General features: G+C 45.1%; 1 protein-coding gene across 1 annotated transcript in view; it reads left to right on the top strand.

Moving 5' to 3' along the window:
* Positions 1-19,395, top strand: part of LRP11 (LDL receptor related protein 11) — a gene marked incomplete at its 5' end in the record, with an annotated part of 44,287 nt that overhangs the window by 19,156 nt on the left and 5,736 nt on the right. Inside the window, 3 exon segments of the mRNA XM_006140040.2 lie at positions 465-606; positions 6,241-6,366; positions 7,183-7,395. Coding sequence (XP_006140102.2) covers positions 465-606; positions 6,241-6,366; positions 7,183-7,395 — 481 coding nt within the window.

A 19,395-nucleotide genomic window follows, 5' to 3' on the forward strand; every position in this document is an offset into this window, starting at 1 on the left:
ATAGATAAACAAACTGAGGCTTAGAAAGGTTAAGTGACTGTATATGGTCTACTGCTTGTGCCTGGCAGGGCTGGGATTCAAACCCAGGTCTGTTGGATGCCAGTCTGCGTTTTAACCACAACACCAGTGTTTCTTCCAATGTGATCAGTGGATCACCTGAGTATACTTGGTAGGTATGGAATCCCAGATCCAGCTCCCCAGACCCACTGAGTCAGCCTCTGACCACGGGGCCCAGAAATTCATACTTTATCAAGAGTTCAGGGTAATTATTAAGCAGGATAAAGTACAAGCAAGGAGGGGACAACCTGCCAGAATAGTGTGATTTAGTGTTCAACAGCCTTGGGCCAAAAGTGGAGGGACAGGTCAAGCCTGTCCAAGAAAGACAGTGATGTCAGCTCTGTATGATGCTGGACTCCATGCCCCGCTCTCCTCTCTAAATATGACATATCCTATCTGTGTGGCAGGTGCCTCAGTCGGGAACCCTGAAGCTGTCCCACCTCCAGGAGGGAACGTACACCTTCCAGCTGACCGTGACTGACACAGCTGGTCAGAGAAGCTCCGACAACGTGTCGGTGACAGTGCTTCCCACGGCCTACTCCACAGGAGGTGAGAAGAAAGTCCTTCCCTCGCATTCACGACAGCCAGCCAGCCTATTCCTGGCTGTTTCTGGAAGGATGGTGTGGATTGGCATTTTATATCTGGCTATGCTTTCTAGGGGTCTTCCATTTTATTTTCGGTGGTTGTCGAATGAGAGCCTTAACTAAAAATTTCACAAAAGCAGGCTCCATTATGTATTGGGATAAGTTGACAGTGCTGGTTCTGGTTGGAGGGAGCACTTGGGGGATGGGACCAGCCCATGTGAGCTACTGGACTCTATAGATGCACCATCTTTTCTTGACTTGCCCTCATAAAACACAGTTATCTGGCTTTTGCAGGAGAGGATTTTGTTTCAATGGAGGTGGTCGATTTGGTGAATCTGTTCATAGTGCAGTTAAGAGGACAGTTAAAACTGTCAGATCATAGGAGGAACAGAATGGCAATTACTAGGGCCTGGGTAGGGAGAGGGAAAGGAGAGAGGTCAGTCAGAGTTTGAGTTACCCTAGCCATGGTGGTGTGAGTGTTAATGCACTGCTCTACAGTGCTGGAGTCACATGAAAGATGAGCTTGGGATCGGATCCTGGGTTGGCCCAAAACATGCTGGGCAGGTGCGTCACCTGTGGTCCTGCTGCCTGGAAGATAGGGGTTAGGGCAGATTGTGTTGTGACAAGACCCTGCCAAGGTGTCTATCTCCCCTTCCCACCACACACACACCTGTCTTTCACACACATGCCACCCAGCCCGGCACAATGAGGATGTGAGTCAAGGGGTCTGTCCAGCCTGCTGGTGGACTGCAGCCGCACAGCGGAGTGGTCAGCTATGGAGAACAGTGCTGGTGCCAGCCTGTGGTGTGGTGCTTAAGGAAGCTGGGCCCTACATGGCCAACCACTTGGTTCGAGTCTCAGACCTGGTGGCTTCAGGAAACACACTAGTACGTATTTGTGCATGTCCAAAATCCTGAAAGAAGGGAGAAACAGAGAAGGGATTTCAGCATGACCTTTTCTCATGGGGGTGCCTTCTCATCTTCCCTCTCTGTCTCTGTCTCTCTCGAGTGGATGCATGTACCCTCTGGCAAAATTTTAATAAGGAAAAAAGAAAAGAAAACACATAGATGAATGAGTATGGCAATGTTCCAATAGAAGTTACTTTTTTTTTAAGTGAGAAAACACTGCTAAGAACCTGGGCATCTGGCCATGTACCTGGACCACCAGAAGCACAGCACTCCTTCCAGTGGATCACACACAGCATGGGACTGTGGGCTTAGCCTCTCTTCCAGGGTTCGAGGCTCACCTGGCCAGGGACTGAGTCAGTGCTGATTCTAGGAGGAAAGTGCTCTTGGGAAGATGACGTAGAGGTATTGTCATCACCATAGAAACTAGAAAGGATTGATTTTGTACAACCAGGTGCCTGGGAGGGTGGCAGGGCCTGCGCTAATGTGAGCAGATGGCTGCCGCCTCGCCAGCCTCTTGCTTGCCCTGGTTCATTTACTCAGGTCCACTTTCCAGGCTCCAAAGGTGAATTGCCCATTGCAAATTTCTGGCCCTTCTCCAAGATGGTAATAAAATGTATTTGAAGTTGCAGAGAGTGATGCAGGCCCCTTGTGATTATCGCAAGGCTGCTTTGGTGAAGGACTTGTCCATGTGCCTTTAGATAGGAAAGAAGCAGGAACTCATGTAGAGCTAACTGCCCCCTGGGCTCACTTACTGGTTACATTGGAATAATATGCTATGAATTAAAGTTATTTTAACAGTGGGGCTGGCAGGTGGCGTGGTAGTTAAAGACGCTAGATTCCCACATGGCCGACCACAGTTCGAGTCCCGGACCTAGTAGCTTGCTTTCTCACTTTCCCTTTCTCTCTCTTTCTCTGTCTCTGTCTGGTCAAAATAAAAAATAATAATACGAATGGAAATAAATAAATAAATCTTAAGAAAAAAGTTCATTAAACACCACAGAGACATTAAAAACCGAGGCGGGGATAGAGAGGTGTTTCTCTACCCTCTATTAATGTTGTGATTAATGACACGATTTTTATGGTAACCAAGGTAGAAATGGACCAGGAGGTACCCCTACTTACATGATAATAACAGTTCAATTTTGAATATACTGACATTCTGACCATCTTTGCATGTTCAAAAAAAGTCTTGGGACCAGTAGATGGAGTAAGGGTTACGTCACTGAACTCTCCTATGGCCAACCATGGTCTGAGTCCTCGACTTGGCTTTTTTTTTTTTTTTTGGAGAGGTTTTTGCTATAGGGCGCGTGCGCTCACCAGACAGACAGAGAGAGACAGAGAGACAGAAAGCAGGAAATCACCCCCCAGGGGGGACGGCCACGCCGCAATCCCTTCTCCTCCATCCTCTTCTCAGGATCTTGGGTACGCACACGCACACGCACCCGGCATGAGTTTAAGCCACTGGGTCCAGGACTCGAACCACGGTCTACTACATGAGAGTCTAGCGACATAGCCATTATGCTAACTGCTGGTCCCTCGACCTGGTATCTTGAAACTCATGCAGGATGTGTGTGCGTGCATGCCCAAAATCCCAAGAGGAAAATGGAGGAGAAGGGATTGCAGCATGGCCATCCTCCCTGGGGGGTGATTTCTCACTTTCTATCTCTCTGTCTCTGTCTGGTGAGCGCACACGCCCTATAGCAAAAATCTCTCTCTAAAAAAAAGTAGTCTGTACAAGTAGCAATTCAGCAAGCACTTCCTATATGATCTAGATCAGTCATCTCCAAATAGGATCCCAGAGATGTTCAAGACTTTCTGAGGGTGGGAAAGAAGACAGCAAAACTCGAATTTTTAATGTTTTGTTTTTGTTTTGCATTTGCCATAAGGTGCGTGTGCTCACCAGAGACAGAAGAAAGAAGTGAAAAATCACCTCCCACGAGAGATGGCCATGCTGCAATCCCTTCTCCTTGAGTCTTTTCTCGGTATTTGAGCATGTACACACATGTGCACAGCGTAAGTTTTAAGCCACTGAATCTGGGACTCGAACCACAGTCAACCATGTGGGAATCTAGTACCTTAACCACCATGCCACCTGCTGGTCCTGGGTTTTCAATAACTTTTAAAATATTTTCATTTTTTAATGCCAGAGGGCACATGCATTCATTAGAGAAAGAGAAATAGAGAGTAAGCACTTCTCAGTGGGACATGGCCACACTGCAATCTCTTTTTCCTCCATTCACCATCTTGTTACAATTTTGGGCCATCTCCATACATGTTGGCATGTTCTCCCAGCAGCCAGGGTCAGGACTTGAACTCTGGTTGACCAGGTGAGGTCCACTTTTCCATGCTCAGTGCTTCACCACTGTGCTATGGGGCCAGCCCTTTCATAATCTTTCATCTTAAAATTCTCGGTGCATTTTCTAAGGCATACAACATGTTAGTGCACAGTGTCTGCATGTTATTTATAAATACATTGGCGATAAGAGTTTACCAATATCTTATTGATGGTGATACTTGGACAAAGAAGTTTGTAGAGTGCTAATCCAGAAATAGTCTAATTGTAAGTATGAATTTATCTCTAAAGCTACCAAGAAATAAGCAACACTATGAGATATTTAGGATTTTTCATGTCACAAACTGAAGAAATGCGGTCTGTCATTGCATCCTGCTCACCCTCACCACCTTTCCCTCCCATCCTTCCTGGAGGAAGGACTGACTTCCCTTTCCAGGCCTTGCTCTAAGTCACAGCTAATTTCTCTTCCTCAGGAGCTTCCACTACCCTCTTTTAAAAAAATTATTTATTAATTTAGTTTATTAGTAGTAATATTTAATTTGCTATAGGGCATGCATGCTCACCAGAGAGAGACAAAGAGAAAGAGAGAGAAAGTGAGAAAGGAAGCCACCAGGTCCGAGACTCGAACTACAGTCAGCCATGTGGGAGTCCAGCGCCTTAACCATCATGCCACCTGCTATCCCCACCACCATTTCTGTTCTTTACTTTCTTCTTCTTCCTGAATCAGTATATCTTCGAATTGCCTTGTACCCAGGTAGAATCCTTTTCCACACTCTTAATTTAACTGCTTTTCGATAAAATATGTATCTAACGGTTTCACTGGGGTGTGCAGACTGCTCAGCCACCTGTTCTCCATGGAATATTGTACAATTTGCCACACAACAGTGTTTCTGAGAGAACTGTGTAGCTCGTCTGCTTGTCCCTGCACAATCATGGCAAGCCTTACAACCTATTTCTTGCCTAATACTTTTTGTTTGTGTTATCAGGCCATCTGATTTTTGTGTAGCTAAAGCTAATAAAGTTGACTTAGTGAAGGGAGAGGGAAAATGCCTTTCAAGATAATATCTGTAGCTCCTATGAATTGCACTGCAGATTAAAGATTTCCAAGATCTCTAAAAGGGAGAAAATGTCATTATTTTATAAAAATAAATTTATGCCAGCCAGTAGCTAAAGATTCTCCTTGTTCTCTATAGCACGAGTATGTTATGGTAATCAACAAATAGAATTCAATAGTAGAAAGTAAATCTCAGTAAAAACGTTTACTTAGGAAACAAGAATGCAAGACACAGCCTATGTAAAATAGTGCCTCTGTTAAAACATGGTCAGCCAAGTGCCATTCGGGAGGTGGGATGGTGTTAAGAGGGCTCCCGAGGAGCAATGGATGAGTGGTCCCAGTGTTGGAGTGAAGGAATGAACGCAGAGTGAGACAACAAGGAACTAAGCCAGGTGGATGGAGAAGACCAGGCTGCTGCTTCCCTGTGTCTACATTTCTTGTGCCTACTCCTCAGGCATGAGGCTTGAGAACAGCCCTCAGGCAAGCAGCCCCTGGGTAGTCTTGAGAATTAGGTTAGGAGGGTCGAAAAGATCCCCCTAACCTTCTAGAGCCTGTAAAGCCAACACTGTTTGATTTTCTTCACTGTCTGCATTTTTTTAAAAGAGTTTTCATTTAATTTTATTTATTATTATTATTATTTTAATTTGCTATAGGGAGCGCATGTTCATCAGAGAGAGACAGAGAGAGAGAGAAAGAGAGAGAGAGAGAGAGCAAGCAAGCAAGCAGACAGGTCCACAGTCCACGGTGGGAGTCCAGCGCCTTAACTACCACGCCACCTGCTGGCTCCTTTCTCTTTTTAGTTTTTGCTATAGGGTTCACGCACTCTTCAGAGAGAGACAAAGAATGAAAGTAAGATATCACCCCCAGGGGGAATGGCCATGCTGCAATCCCTTCTCCTTTTCTCCTGTTCGGATTTGGGTGTGCACACACACATGCCCAGTGTGTTTCTTAGGCCACTGTCCTGGGACTCGAACTGTGCAGTCGGCCATGTGGGATCCAGCTACCTTAACCTCCACACCATCTGCTGATCCCCAGATACATTTTAAAATTTTTGTTTCTTTATTTCTTCTGAGAGAGAAAGCGAGATACCTCCAACACATTTCTCACACCTCAACCAGGCCCCAGTCTCAGCCAGCCCAGATCACAGGCACACGGGTCCAGTGTGCTCATGGAGGTCCCAGGGTGCAAACCCAGGACCTTTCCCATGCGAGTCCAGTCGCACTACCACTGCACCACCACCCAGCCCCCGAGTGCGTTTGATTGTACACACAGCCTCTGTTCAGCTTGACGGTGAAGGTCTAGGTTTTTGCTGCACTCCCATGACTTGAGACTTGTTCACCACAGGTTGTTCCAACGTCTGCTCGCGCTACCACTTCTTCTGTGACGATGGCTGCTGTGTGGACATCACACTGGCTTGTGACGGGGTGCGCCAGTGTCCCGATGGGTCTGATGAAGCCTTCTGTCAGAACCGTGAGTCTCTGCCTCATCCTGTCAGGCGATGGCATGGGTGTGTCTGTGTTCTCAAATAAACAGTATGAACTTTGTTTTTACTCTGCCTGGTTTCAGGTATAATTTTTTAATGAAAAGGCTATGCTTTAGTGAGAATTTACTTTGAGCCTCTGGTGCGAGTTGCAAACATCTAATATTCTGTATTGCTCATATTTTTAATTTTTGTCTCCCAATTTTTCAAAGATTCTTCCCATCCTAAATATGCTGTATAGCATATGCCTTTTAAAAAATCAAAGTGAATTAACATTTCTTCTGTTAATTTTTTAAGAACACTTATGACACACCAGGGGTAGTTAAGTCAGAGTAGAAATCAGCTGTAAGTGCCACATATATAAAAGTACAGCACATGCAAGAAGCCGTGGAAAGTTTACCGAAGTCCTGGTTTGAGGAGGACAGAGCCTTAAAACTTTAGGTTTAACTTTTGTCTCTGTCCATTTCTTCCTACGTGACATTTGGAAAGCTAATTACCAGAAGAGACCCCATTTGAAGACTAAAGAAAATGCAAGGGAACTTCAAAAAGTTCATGTAATAATGGAATTAAAGTACAAGTTTATTTTGTTGCAAAAAAATGTTTGAAATCCATGCAGTCTTTTCATAATATGCATCTTTCATGAACTTTTTGAAGACCTTGCATGGCTTTTTATAAGGCTCTGATGTGTCTTAGATGGGTAGGTATTATTCCCAAATATCCATTATTTTAAATCAACTGCAAATTAGTCACTTTAGTTAAAACAAAAAAGAAATCCAACAACTAATAGTAGTTCTTCCACATTCCAGTGGGCCTTGATCGCAAAATGACAACCCACATAGCAACTAGTCCTGCCTCACCGAGAACCACAGAACCAAGCGAAGATGCGGGAGGGAGCTCCTTCCTGAAGACGTCCCAGAAAGCCACAGCCCCAAACCAGCCACCTACTTTGTCAAGTGCAGAGAAGAGGAATCGTTCTGCCTTTTGGGGACCAGATAAGCCAGTCGTTCCTGTGATGCCAGGTAAGGGCTTGGGTGTTCTCCAGGAAGATCTTATTTTTTTTTTCCTTTTTAAAAAGAAAATGTTGCCAAAGAGCATGTTCTCTCACCAGAGATAGACAAAGAGAGAGAAGGAAAGTCGAAAAGCAGCCCCTATGGGACATGGTCACACCATAATCCCTTCTCCTCTATTTCTCCATCTTTTTGGGATTTTGGGCATGTGCGCACACACGCCTGATGCGTTTCTCAAGCCATTAAGTCTGGGACTCAAACTGTTCAGTCAGCCATGTGGGATCCAGCTTCCTTAACCACCGTGTCATGGACTGGCCCAAGTCTCATTTTCTTTTTCTTTTTTTTTGGTGGGGGAGAGGTTTTTGCTATAGGGCGCGTGTGCTCGCCAGAAAGGCAGAGAGAGACAGAGAGACAGAAAGCGAGAAATCACCCCCCAGGAGGATGGCCATACCACAGTCCTTTCTCCTCCATTCTCCTCATGTGATCTTGGGCAGGCACGCACACATGCCTGGCATGAATTTAAGCCACCAGTTCCAGGACTCAAACCATGGTTGACTACATGGGAGTCCAGCGACATAGCCATTATGCCAACTGCTGGTCCCCCAAGCCTCATTTTTTATAGCTGACCTTGGCTTAAAATTAAGTTTATGTTTGAAGAGTACCTTAAAAAAATAAATAAAGAGAAAAATGTTAAAATGAAGACCTGGGGGAAATGAAACCTGATATTCGCACTAATTAACTTAAAGTAAAGAACACCAGCTAAATGCATTCATCAATACTCATATATACATATTCAGAGGCACCGGTACATTTATTCATAAATAAGTAAGAGTTAAGGTCTTTTTGCTTTTTTTCTTTCTAATTTAGATTTTTGCCATAGAGTACATGGACTCACAGGAGAGAGACAGAGAGATGGAAAGTGAGAGATCACCCCTTTTTTTTTATCTTTTAAACCAGAGAAAGTAGACAGAGCACACGTGTTGGTAAACACTGTCTGTACTCACATAGAGACACAGTGTGATCACTGAGCCCGATTTACAGAAAAAGGAAGCAAGAGGCTAGAATTCTTGGTGCCAGCACCCTCCAGCTTCCAGCAGCACGAAGGGGGCAGATGGCTTTTCTTTTGTCTCACAGAGCATGCAGGCACTGATTCCACAGCTTTGTTGAGACAGGGAGACAGAAATGAATTTGGAAACAGAAAAAGGTAGAGGCTCGTTCCCCATTCTACTCAAGCAATTTCTCCCCAAATGCGTTGAGAACCGTCGTGTGGAGCAGAGACCTGAAGAGCGGGGCAACTGAGTAGAGAAGGGAAAGAAAAACAAGAGAGACTTCAACTTCTCCCAAGAACTGGAAACTGTTTTTTAAAAGGAATTTTGGAATCCATCAGCATCCTACTTGTCTTCTGTTTCATCCTTCTCTCCTTCCTCCCCTTCATCATCATCTTCATCTTCTTCCCCTTCCTCTTCAATATCTACTAATCTTCGTTATCATCATCATCTTCTTCTTCTCCTTCCCCTCCATCATCCATGTCAGCAAGCATGGCTGACCTCTCCTAACTTGTTCTCACCTCCCTCAGAATGTTCCGTAACCAAGTGAAGAGGTTCTGGTTGCTGCTGGCTTTATTCTGCTTTCGATTTGAACATTTGGTCCAACCCTTTCCAGGTTTCCCTGTGATTTCAGTGGACTTTGAAGGTAGACCATCACTCTCATTCAGATGAAATTTTTTAGAGAACTTTTTTTCCTTTTTTCTTTTTTAAAGTTTTTGCCTTAGGGTATGTACTTGCTAGAGACAGAGAGAGACAGAGACAGGTAAAGTGAGAGATCACCCCCCAGGGAGATGGCCACGCTGCAGTTCCTTCTTCTCCATTCTCCTCCTGGAATTTTGGGAATACACATGTGCGTGCACACACACACACACACACACACAACCAGCATGATTTTCAAGCTGCTGGGTCTGGGACTTGAACCATGCTCCGTCAGCCATGTAGGAGTCCACCGCCATAACCACTATATCACCCGCTGGATCCTCTTTTTTCTTTTTAATGTATTTGCCAGAGGGTGCATGCATTCACAAGAGAAAAACAAAAAGGAAGGGAGAGGAGAATGCACCCCTCTGGGGAATGATCACACCGTAATCCCTACTCTGCCAGATTTCCCTCATTTCAGGATTTGGGGCACACCCTTGGCCACCCTGTGTGGTGGGCCATGTGAGATCCAGTGGCCTTAACCACCATGCCATGGAGCTGGCCCATTTTAAATGATTTTTTATGTATTTTTTGATACATGAAGGGCCAGCAGGTGGTGTAGTGGTTAAGGTGCTGAATTCCCACATAGATTTCTGGAGTCTGGCCACAGTGTGAGTCCCAGACCTGGTGGCTTGAAATTCAATACCAGATGCATGTGCATGCATGCCCAAAATTCCAAGAAGAGAATGGAGGAGAAGGGATTGCAGCATGGCCACCACCACCCCCTACCGAAAGATGGTTTCTCACCCTCTCTCTATGTCTCTTTGTCTCTCTCTGTCTCTCCAGCAAGTACATGCATCCTACAGCAAAAAATCTCTTTAAAAAAATAAAATACATGATTATGTGACACGTATAAGACAGAAATATAGGTCATCACATTGCTATATGCTTTTTAAAATACCTTTTTGGTGCTTAATCTGCATGCATTTTATTGAAATTATTTGTCACTATTTTAATAATTTTTATTTTGAAAAACTTGTTCCTTATATAAAAAATAGGGAAGATGCAAAATAGTACAAAGAGGAAAATTACTTAACATATTACCTTTTATTGAAAACTACTTTTGTGCCCAGAATTCGAAAAGGAGAAAGGAGGAGGAAGGATTGAGGCATGGCCATCCTCCCTGGGGGTGTGATTTCTTGCTTTCTGTCTCTCGGGTGAGTACACATACCCTATAGCAAAAATCTCTCAAACAAAAGAGAGAGAAAACTACTTTTAATATTTAGTCTGTTTCCTTCTAGTCTTTTGTTTATGTAAATTACAGGTTTTAAGCCCCTCTATACAAATATATCTGCAAAACATTGAATCCTGAGGGGCTTTGCCTAGGGGCAGTTTCGGTTACGTTCACTGCAGCGGCCTCCCTTTGGACCATTCCTGGTTAGTGCTGCCACTTATTGGGCAAGCCAGTCACCACATCCACGCCTTCGGATTGGAGCTGCTTCTCTCCACACAGGTTTGCATGGAGACAGCCTCCTCCTAGGAAACACAGTCAGGGAGATACCTGCCAGGTGTCTTTGGCTGGAGTGCCAAAGGGGTGAAGAATTAATGGGGAGAACCGTATTCTCAGAGGCCAGACTGGATGAATTCCTGCTACATGGAAGCTGAAGGTAGAGTGAAGACCAAAGCCCAGATCTCCTTAATGAGGTTCCGGTCTTGGCTTTGCCATTAGAATCTTGAGTAAGTTACTTGCTTCGTATCCCTGGGCCTCGGGTTGTTGAGAGAGTTCATTCGGCTGGATGACTCCTGTGCTCCCAGCCAGCACGGAGTAAGAATGGTCGGTAGCCTGACACTCCTACCTGACTCCGTCACCCTTACCTGTGCGTGCTAGGTATTGCTCGCTGATCACAGCACTGCTCCTGGGAAATGTGGGCACTGCCTCCGAACCCTTTGAAAATAACATTCCGGGCTGCCACCAGCAGTGGATGGGAGTGACACCACTTGAAGCATATCTGCAATCTCCGTTTTCTTCTTTGTGGATAACAAGCCTTTGGCTTGGCCATAAAGATTTGAAGAATGGTGTTTCACAGATACAGAGAGATATTCAGCTGTTATTCATACCGTATTGGAATTTTTTCCTAATTATTAACATAATGCTTATTTGCTATAGAAAATTTGCAAATAAAGAAAAATACAAAGAAGAATTTTTTTGATTTTTAGTTTTGCCATAGGGTACAAGCACTCACCAGAGACAGGGGCGGGGGAGAGAATGTGAGAGAGAAAGCACCCCCCATAGGGGTGGTCTTGCTGTAATTCCTTCTTCTCCTCTCCTTTCTCCTTTCAAGACTTTGGGCATGCACATGCATGTGCCCAGTGTGTTTCTTGAGCCACTACGTCTGGAACTTGAACTATGCTGTCAGTTATGTGTGAGCCAGCTGCCTTAACTAACACACCAGAGGATGGCCTAAAAATTAAGATCTAGCAAACTCTCCACTAAGATTTTTGGCCTTTTCTTAAGGTTACTTTTATATTTTCACATATGTACACCTATTTATTTATTTATTTTAAAAATTATCAGAGGGCACATGCACTCACCAGAGACAGTGAAAGGAGAAAAGCATCCCCCAATGGGGTGTGGTCATGCCACAGTTCTTTCCCCTCCACTTTCTCCACCCTGTCCAAGTATTTGGGGCTTGGATGCATATGAGCCCTGTAATTTTCTCAAACCACCAGGGTCAGTATTCGAACCACACAGTTGGCCATGTGGGTGAAAGCCCCCTTAACCATTAGGCCATGGGACAAGCTCCTACTTATTCACTTTAACAAAATCAAGATAATACTTTTATTTGTTAATTCATTAAGAGAGATTTTTGCTGTAGGGTGTGTGTACTCACCAGAGAGACAGACAGAGACAGAGAGACAGAAAGCAAGAAATCACCTCCCAGGGGGGATGGCCACGCCAAAGTCCCTTCTCCTCCATTCTCCTCTCAGGATTTTGGGCACACACACACATATGCCCTGTGTGAGTTTCAAATCGCCAGTTCCAGGACTCGAACTGTGTCTGGCCACATGGGAGTCTAGCACCTTAATCAGTATGCCACCTACTAGCCTCAGAAAATACCTTTTTTTTTTTTTTTTTTAAATCAACCTCAACATTACCAAGCTTTATCATAAAAGTAAGCCAGGAATCAAACACGAGAATTTAGATGATCGTGCTTACGAGGAGCACATTCGCACTGAACACCGTCTTTTTACTCAGCTGAGTCAAGTTCATTGGAATTTTTATCAAGGAATTTTCTTTTTTATTTATCATTTACATTCAATCACTGTGTATCATTACAGCATAGCAAATGAATTTTCCCATCATGAAAAATATGCTCAGCCGTATCAATGCATTCGACTCCCTGATGTCATGATTTTACTTCCAGCGGTTCCATTGAGGACCTTCCCATAGTCCCCATCTCTGCTGCCAACGTCCATGTGCTTGAGTGCGCTGGACTCTTTTCCCACTGGGTGCTTTCATATATGAACCATAAGGATTCCAACATCTTTGAGGGTTTTTTTTTTAAAAAAAAGAATTATTTTACTTAACTTTATGCATTTAAATTTGACCAGAGAGGGGCAGAGTGAGAGTGAGGGAAGGTGAGAGAGCAAGCAGCCAGGTCCAAGACTCAAACCGTGGTCGGCCATGTGGGAGTCCAGCACCCTTAACCACCACACCACTTGCCGGCCCCCATCTTTGAGTTTTTAAACATCCATCATTTCTGTCTGGCTCTATTGATTTCCTTTTCTCCTGGCTGGGGTTATTTTTTCTTGTGAGTGTGTGTGTGTGTGTGTGTGCGCGTGCACGTGTGTGACGTGGGTGGAGGTAGAGAGGGATATCTTTTCTTTTCAGTGCTGGACATTACGTGCAGAACAGGACCATCTCAAGTAAATAATTACCCTGGAAATGGCATGCCTCTTACCCTGTGTGTCCATTAATGGGGAGGGTTGATCAAATCTCAAAGAGACCAGCCGTACTTGGCGCCTGTGGCTGTCATCATTGCTTTCATTTTCTTTGTTTTAACATTTTTTAAATTTTATACATTCGATCCCTATATATCACTTAGCTTCTGAAGGGATTTACCTAACATGAATACATCACACCAGTCTAGTCGAGGATATGATACATGTTATCATTAACAGAAAATAATTCATATCCGTATCCCATAAATTTCTTTCCTTTGTTGTTCTCCTTAATTTCTGTCCTCATACTCTCCCCTTTCTCCCAACCTCTTCCCACACTGTTTTCAGTATCCCTAACTGTTTTCCATGTTTCTATATCCTCTAATCTTTCAGTTTTTGTCAGAATGCCTTTTATTTTTATTTATTTATTCATTTATTTATTTATTTATTTATTTAATTTTGGAGGGGGAGAGGTTTTTGCTATAGGGGGCGTGTGCTCGACAGAAAGACAGAGGGAGACAGAGAGACAGAAAGCGAGAAATCACCCCCCAAGGGGATGGCTACGCTGCAATCCCTTCTCCTCCATTCTCCTCTTGGGATCTTCGGCACACATGGACATGCCCCCGGTGTGAGTTTAAGCCACCGGGTCCAGGACTCAAAACGCGGTCGGCTACATGGGAGTTCAGGGACATAACCATTACGCTAACTGCTGGTCCCCAAAATTTGAAATCTTCATGTGCCGTTACAAGTGGAAAATTCCACATCTGACCTTATGTGACAAGTCACAAAGCACTTCAGGCTAGGTGTATAATATGTATATACAAGTGTAAGTAAAATTCATCTTTAGACTAGGGTCCCATCCCCAAGATATTTCGTTAACTATATGCAAGTGTTTCGAAACCTGAAAAAATAAGAAATCTGAGGCACTTCTTGTCCCAAGCATTACAGATAAGGGATACTCAGGGTGTAAAATAGCTTTCTAGGTCGGACATGGATAATAGCATCTCGCAGAACCACCATGCTCAGGATCAGGCATAATATAAGAAAACTGAGACATCTGAGAAATCCTTGGTGACTGTTGTTCTGCAAATCTGAAAGTTTCATTGAAATATGTTTTGGTTACAAATAATAGTACTGGGGCCAGTGGGTGGTGTTCTGGTTGGGGCGTTGAGCTCCCACATGGTTCACCACGGTTCAGGTCCCAGATCTGGTGGCTTGAAACTCACACCAGGCACGTGTGCATGCATGAACAAAGTCCCCAGAGGAGAGTGGAGGAGAAAGGATCCCCCCCCCCTCCCGCGGGGGGGGGGGGGGTGATTTCTCACTTTCTCTCTCTGTCTCTGTTTATCCAGTGAGTACATGGGCCCTATAGCAAAAATTTTTCAAAAAAATAATAATACTTTTTGTGCATTGAGGTATTCAATGCGTTCCCAATCTCTGCGCTCTGCATTCTTGGTCTTTTTTTTTTTTTTTTTTTTTGTTATAGGGCACGTGTGCTCGCCAGACAAACAGAAACAGAGACAGAAAGCGAGAAATCACCCCCCAGGGGGGATGACCACGCTGCAATCCCTTCTCCTCCATTCTCCTCTCAGGATCTTGGGCACGTGCGGACACGCACCTGGCATGAGTTTTAAGCTACTGGGTCTGGGACTGGAGCCGTGGTCGACTATTTGGAAGACCAGCAACATAGCCATTACACTAACTGCTGGTCCTTGCACTCTTGGTCTTTATAACAACTATACAGTAAATACTATCCCCATTTTATTTATTTATTTATTTTTCTTCTTTTTTTGGAGAGGTTTTTGCTATAGGGCGCAAGCGCTCGCCAGACAGACAGAGAGAGAGACAGAGAGACAGAAAGCGAGAAATCACCCCCACCCAGGGGGGATGGCCATACCCCACACCGCAATCCCTTCTCCTCCGTTCTCCTCTCGGGATCTTAGGCACGCACGCACATGCGCCCGGCGTGAGTTTAAGCCACCGGGTCTGGGATGTGAACCACGGTCAACTACATGGGAGTCGACATAGCGACATAGCCATTATGCTAACTGCTAGTCCCGCCCATTTTATAGATGAAGACACTGGAACACAGAGGGGTTAGAACCTAGACAAGATCACGCAGCTAGTAAACAAGGAAGCGGGATTTAAGTAGCAGTCTCATGCTGGTCTCAGCGTGATGGTGGCCATGCAGCAAGCCTTGCTTTTGTGCTCAAGGCCCTTCCCACTTCACTGCAGAGATGGGAAGCAGTTGTAGCTCTCCTAAGACCCTGCCAGTTCAGTACTTCCTGTGAGGACATTAGAAGCTCAGAAGGAAGAGATCTGCACACTGGATAGTCGAGGCTGTGTCTATGCAGGGCTGGATTCTTTTCTTTTTTTTTTTCTTTCTTTTTTAGAGAGAGATTTTTACACATGTACTCGCCAGAGATGCAGAGAAAGAAAGCAAGAAATCACCCCTAGAGACAATGGCCACTCTGCAGTCCCTTCTCCTCCATTCTCCTCTTGGGATCTTGGGCACACACATGCATGTGCTTGGCATAAGTTTTGAACCGCCAGGTCTGGGACTCGAACTGCGGTGAACTACATGGGAGTCCAGTGACGTAACTGTTATACCATCCACTGGTTCCAGCATTCTGACTTTCATGAGCGCTAGGTGCATTTGCTTTCCTGGGCCCCTTCCTCCATTAAAAGAAAATAAAATATTGTATTTTATAGCTATACTGGCATAAAGATGATTATGATCCAGGCTGAATTCAGTGTTACATATCCATTACTATTATTGTTGTTGTTGTTGTTATGTGCATTGTTTTCTTATGATTTAAAAGAAATGAAATGAAAACGTTTGTGTGGACCCCTGCAAGTGCCATGAGTGCCTGATGGGTAGGTCGGCCGTGGCTGTGTGCTGGGTGTGGAAATGCGAAGCGTGCTCTGAAGAATGGTAGAAAGAACTCAAGTAACTGGAGAAGGATTTTAATGAGTGCGTGGGCGTATGGAACTGGAATGGAAATTACTCCAACTGCCCAGTGAAGGGAGCGTGAAGTTCAGAAAAGCAAGCTGTGTGGAGAGAGCCTCGAAAACCTGCCCAAGGCACAGCAGAGCCCAGTGGGGGAAGGATGGGATTAAGGGACGACAGGACTTGAGCCAGTGTGAAGGGTTAGTGCCCGGCCAGGATAATGCTTTCTTTCACGCATGGCAAAATGGGAAAAAAGGACAAGGTAGTAAGTTATTTGTAAGGCTAAATTTATTTAAGTCTTGTCCTTTTTATGTAATTAGATTCCTCATAATTTAGAAGAATTATTGGGCTTTAGACATGTCTTTATAATGAAGTGAAGGTCTTAGTAGATACCCACCCACCCTTCCTTCCTTCTTTCCTTCCTTCCTTCCTTCCTTCCTTCCTTCCTTCCTTCCTTCCTTCTTTCCTTCCTTCCTTCCTTCCTTCTTTCCTTCCTTCCTTTTCTTTCCCTCTCTCTCTCTCTTTTTTTTTATTCCCCAGAGGGCACGTGTGCTCATCAGAGAGAAAGGGAAAGCAAGAAAGCACCCTCACAATGGGACATGATCACACCACAATCCCCTCTCCATTTCTCCATCTTGTTGGGATTTGGGGCATGCACGCATATGCACTCAACATGTTTCTCAAGCCCCCAGCTGGGATTCAAACCTTGGTCACTCGTGTAGCATCTGGCTCCCTCAACTTCTAGGCTACAGGGCAGGCCTAGATAGTCATTTCTTTTAATGTCTTTACTTAGCAAAATAAAAGTGACAGTCATACATTAGCCTCAAACATTACTTCAAATGTGTGTTGGTCCACAAATCCAAAGGTGTTTAGGTCACTGTCGTAGGGAATCTCTTGCCCTGTGGACAAGAGCCTGAGTCCTCAGTGGCCCTAGCGGTATGCCAGCCACATCACTTAGGTTCAGGACTCCTGACATCCCTCTGGGACCCAGGTCCCTCAGTTCTAGGTGACAGGCCCTTTCCCTCCTGCTGTTACCTGCCTGTTTCTCTCCCCTCCAGTTCCACAGTGGTCGCTATTATCTTTTACCCATGTCACACTGGCTGCTTACCTTTGTCCCCCTCTCTTTCTGAATGAGAATGGTGTCACAGTTCAGAGTAAGATTCAAGAGGTGGTCATCGCAAGAGAAAAAGGAAAGTTTTTTGAGAAAGAGCACCCAGGGGTCTGAAGCCAGAGGTGCTTCCGTCTGCCCGTCAGAAAAGGGGGATCCTACAGGGCACCGGATGGGGCTGATCTGGGAGACTGTAGGTCACATTTTGCACATACCGAATGTTTTGTGGTTTTGTTTCAATTTGGGCTGTCAGCGCCTGTGCTTGTTTTGTGTCCTGTGCACTGCTCTCTGGATCAGGGTGACCTTGCAGTGGCAGTGCCTGGAATGTGGGCCCCTGCCAAGGCTGGGTCTGCAGAGGTCCAGCCTTGGCTCTTTGTCAGGCCTGGAGAGACCCCAGGCAGTGCTCAGAAGAGCTTTACCAAATGTGATCTTACAAGTGGGACTTCTGCTACTACAACAAGGTGACAATTATAGAAACCAACCTGAAAGGCATTATAAATCTGACTCTCCAACCTATAGGAGATTGCTTATGCCTTCCCCCATACACACCATGTCAGAGCTCAGGGTTCATGGAAGAGAGCCGGCCTGTGAGCCTGCCTATGATCTTAGTCCAGGGAAGCAACCCCAGGCTACCTCATGGTATCAACGTACTAAGTGAGCACAGATGGGCGACCTCGCAGACACATGCCCGTGGGAAGGTCTGGAAGCAGAAAGACTGGGGAGGAGGCTCTTATGATGCTCAAGGCAAAGGGGATGAAGGCCCCAGGTAGTGGCAGGGAGGACAGAGAAGAGGGGCCGTGCTCAGGTGACTCAGAGTAAATGAGGGAAGCGGTCTTAAAGAGACGCGTGTATCCGTGAGTCCCTTCCGTGTAACAGCAGTAACACCTGACCTCACTGGCCGTTTGAAATTGTGCTCTCTATTATAGCTCTCCTACGTATCTGGACTCACTTTCCAACTTTTCCTTATCCAGTTGACTTTGTGATACTTTGTAAATTCATGAATATTGCTCGGTGCAAGGTGCCAAAGAATTTTACATATTACCTTTAGTCTTGCAGGAATCACGAACAATCCTGTTGATGCCAGACAAAGTTTGTTTTAAAAAAAGAATTATTTATTTAATTTAATTTATTCATTTATTTATTTTCATTTGACCAGAGAAAGACAGAACACAGAGAGAAGGAAAGCTAGAAAACAAGCCACCGGGTCCGGGACTCACACCATGGTTGGCCATGTGGGAGTGTCTAGTGCCTTAACGACCATACCACCTGCTGGCCCCCAGATGGGTAAAGTTTGAAAAGTTTTTTTGGTTTCTCCTTGAAGTTCCTCACGTCAGTGGAGCATTCCTAATTCATTGCCACTGAGTGTTCTCTTATTCAAAAGTCCCATTTCCAATCCCACCACAGCATGAGTGTAATCCAACAACTCATTAGGTACTACGTTGTCAGTGCCACAAACTCACCAGTGCTGCAAGTTATGAAGGGGAGGGACCGAGAGGCACAGCCATGGCTCATCAGAACCTGGCTAGAAGTCCTAAGATGACCATACTTACTATTTCCTCTCAGTATTGCGTTTTAACTGAATAGAATAGTTGAGTAATGTAGTAAATCAGAAGTGGGCCTCAACAGTCAGTCGCACAATGGCAGAACACCGTGCTCTGCAAGACTGACCATGTGGGAAGGTTCTGGGTTGGCCACTAGAGACTTACTTCCCCTGGAGTACATCTGGTAGGCACAGACGGTACTATCTCCTTGTCTCTGTCTCTCTGTGTCTCTTTCATTCATGAGAGAAATGAATAAACTTAAAGAAAATCAGAAGTTGGCCAGTAGGTGGTGTGGAGGTTAAGGCAGCTGGATCCCACATGACTGACTGCGCAGTTCGAGTCCTAGACCAGGCAGCTTGAAAGACATACCAGGTGCATGTGCATGCATGCCTAAAATTCCGAGAGGAGACTGGAGAAGGGATTGCAGGGTGGCTAATCCCCCTGGGGAGTGATTTCTCCCTTTTCCTCTTTCTCTCTCTGTCTGATGAGTGAGTGTGCCCTGTAGCAATCTAAAAATAGAAATAAAAAAGTAAGGATAACATGATTTATAAAAGAAAAACAGAAGTACTGGTTTCCAGCTTGATCCAGCCCCGTGACCCACTTACTGCTTGTGTGATGAGCCTGGGCAGGAACTGACCGTGAGCTGCCCCAGGGGCTGGCAGTGCTGCCAGGCAGGGTTCTGGTGAGAAGTAAAGGAGCACATCTAAAATGCGCATGGCCTCAGAGGAAAACCGTTCTTGACTCTGCTTTCCACGGCTTGAAGTCCAGAGACCATGGCCATGTGTT

Source organism: Tupaia chinensis, unplaced genomic scaffold (assembly GCF_000334495.1).
Source record: "Tupaia chinensis unplaced genomic scaffold, TupChi_1.0 Scaffold000014_1, whole genome shotgun sequence".
In the NCBI taxonomy this organism is placed as follows: Eukaryota; Metazoa; Chordata; class Mammalia; order Scandentia; family Tupaiidae; genus Tupaia; species Tupaia belangeri.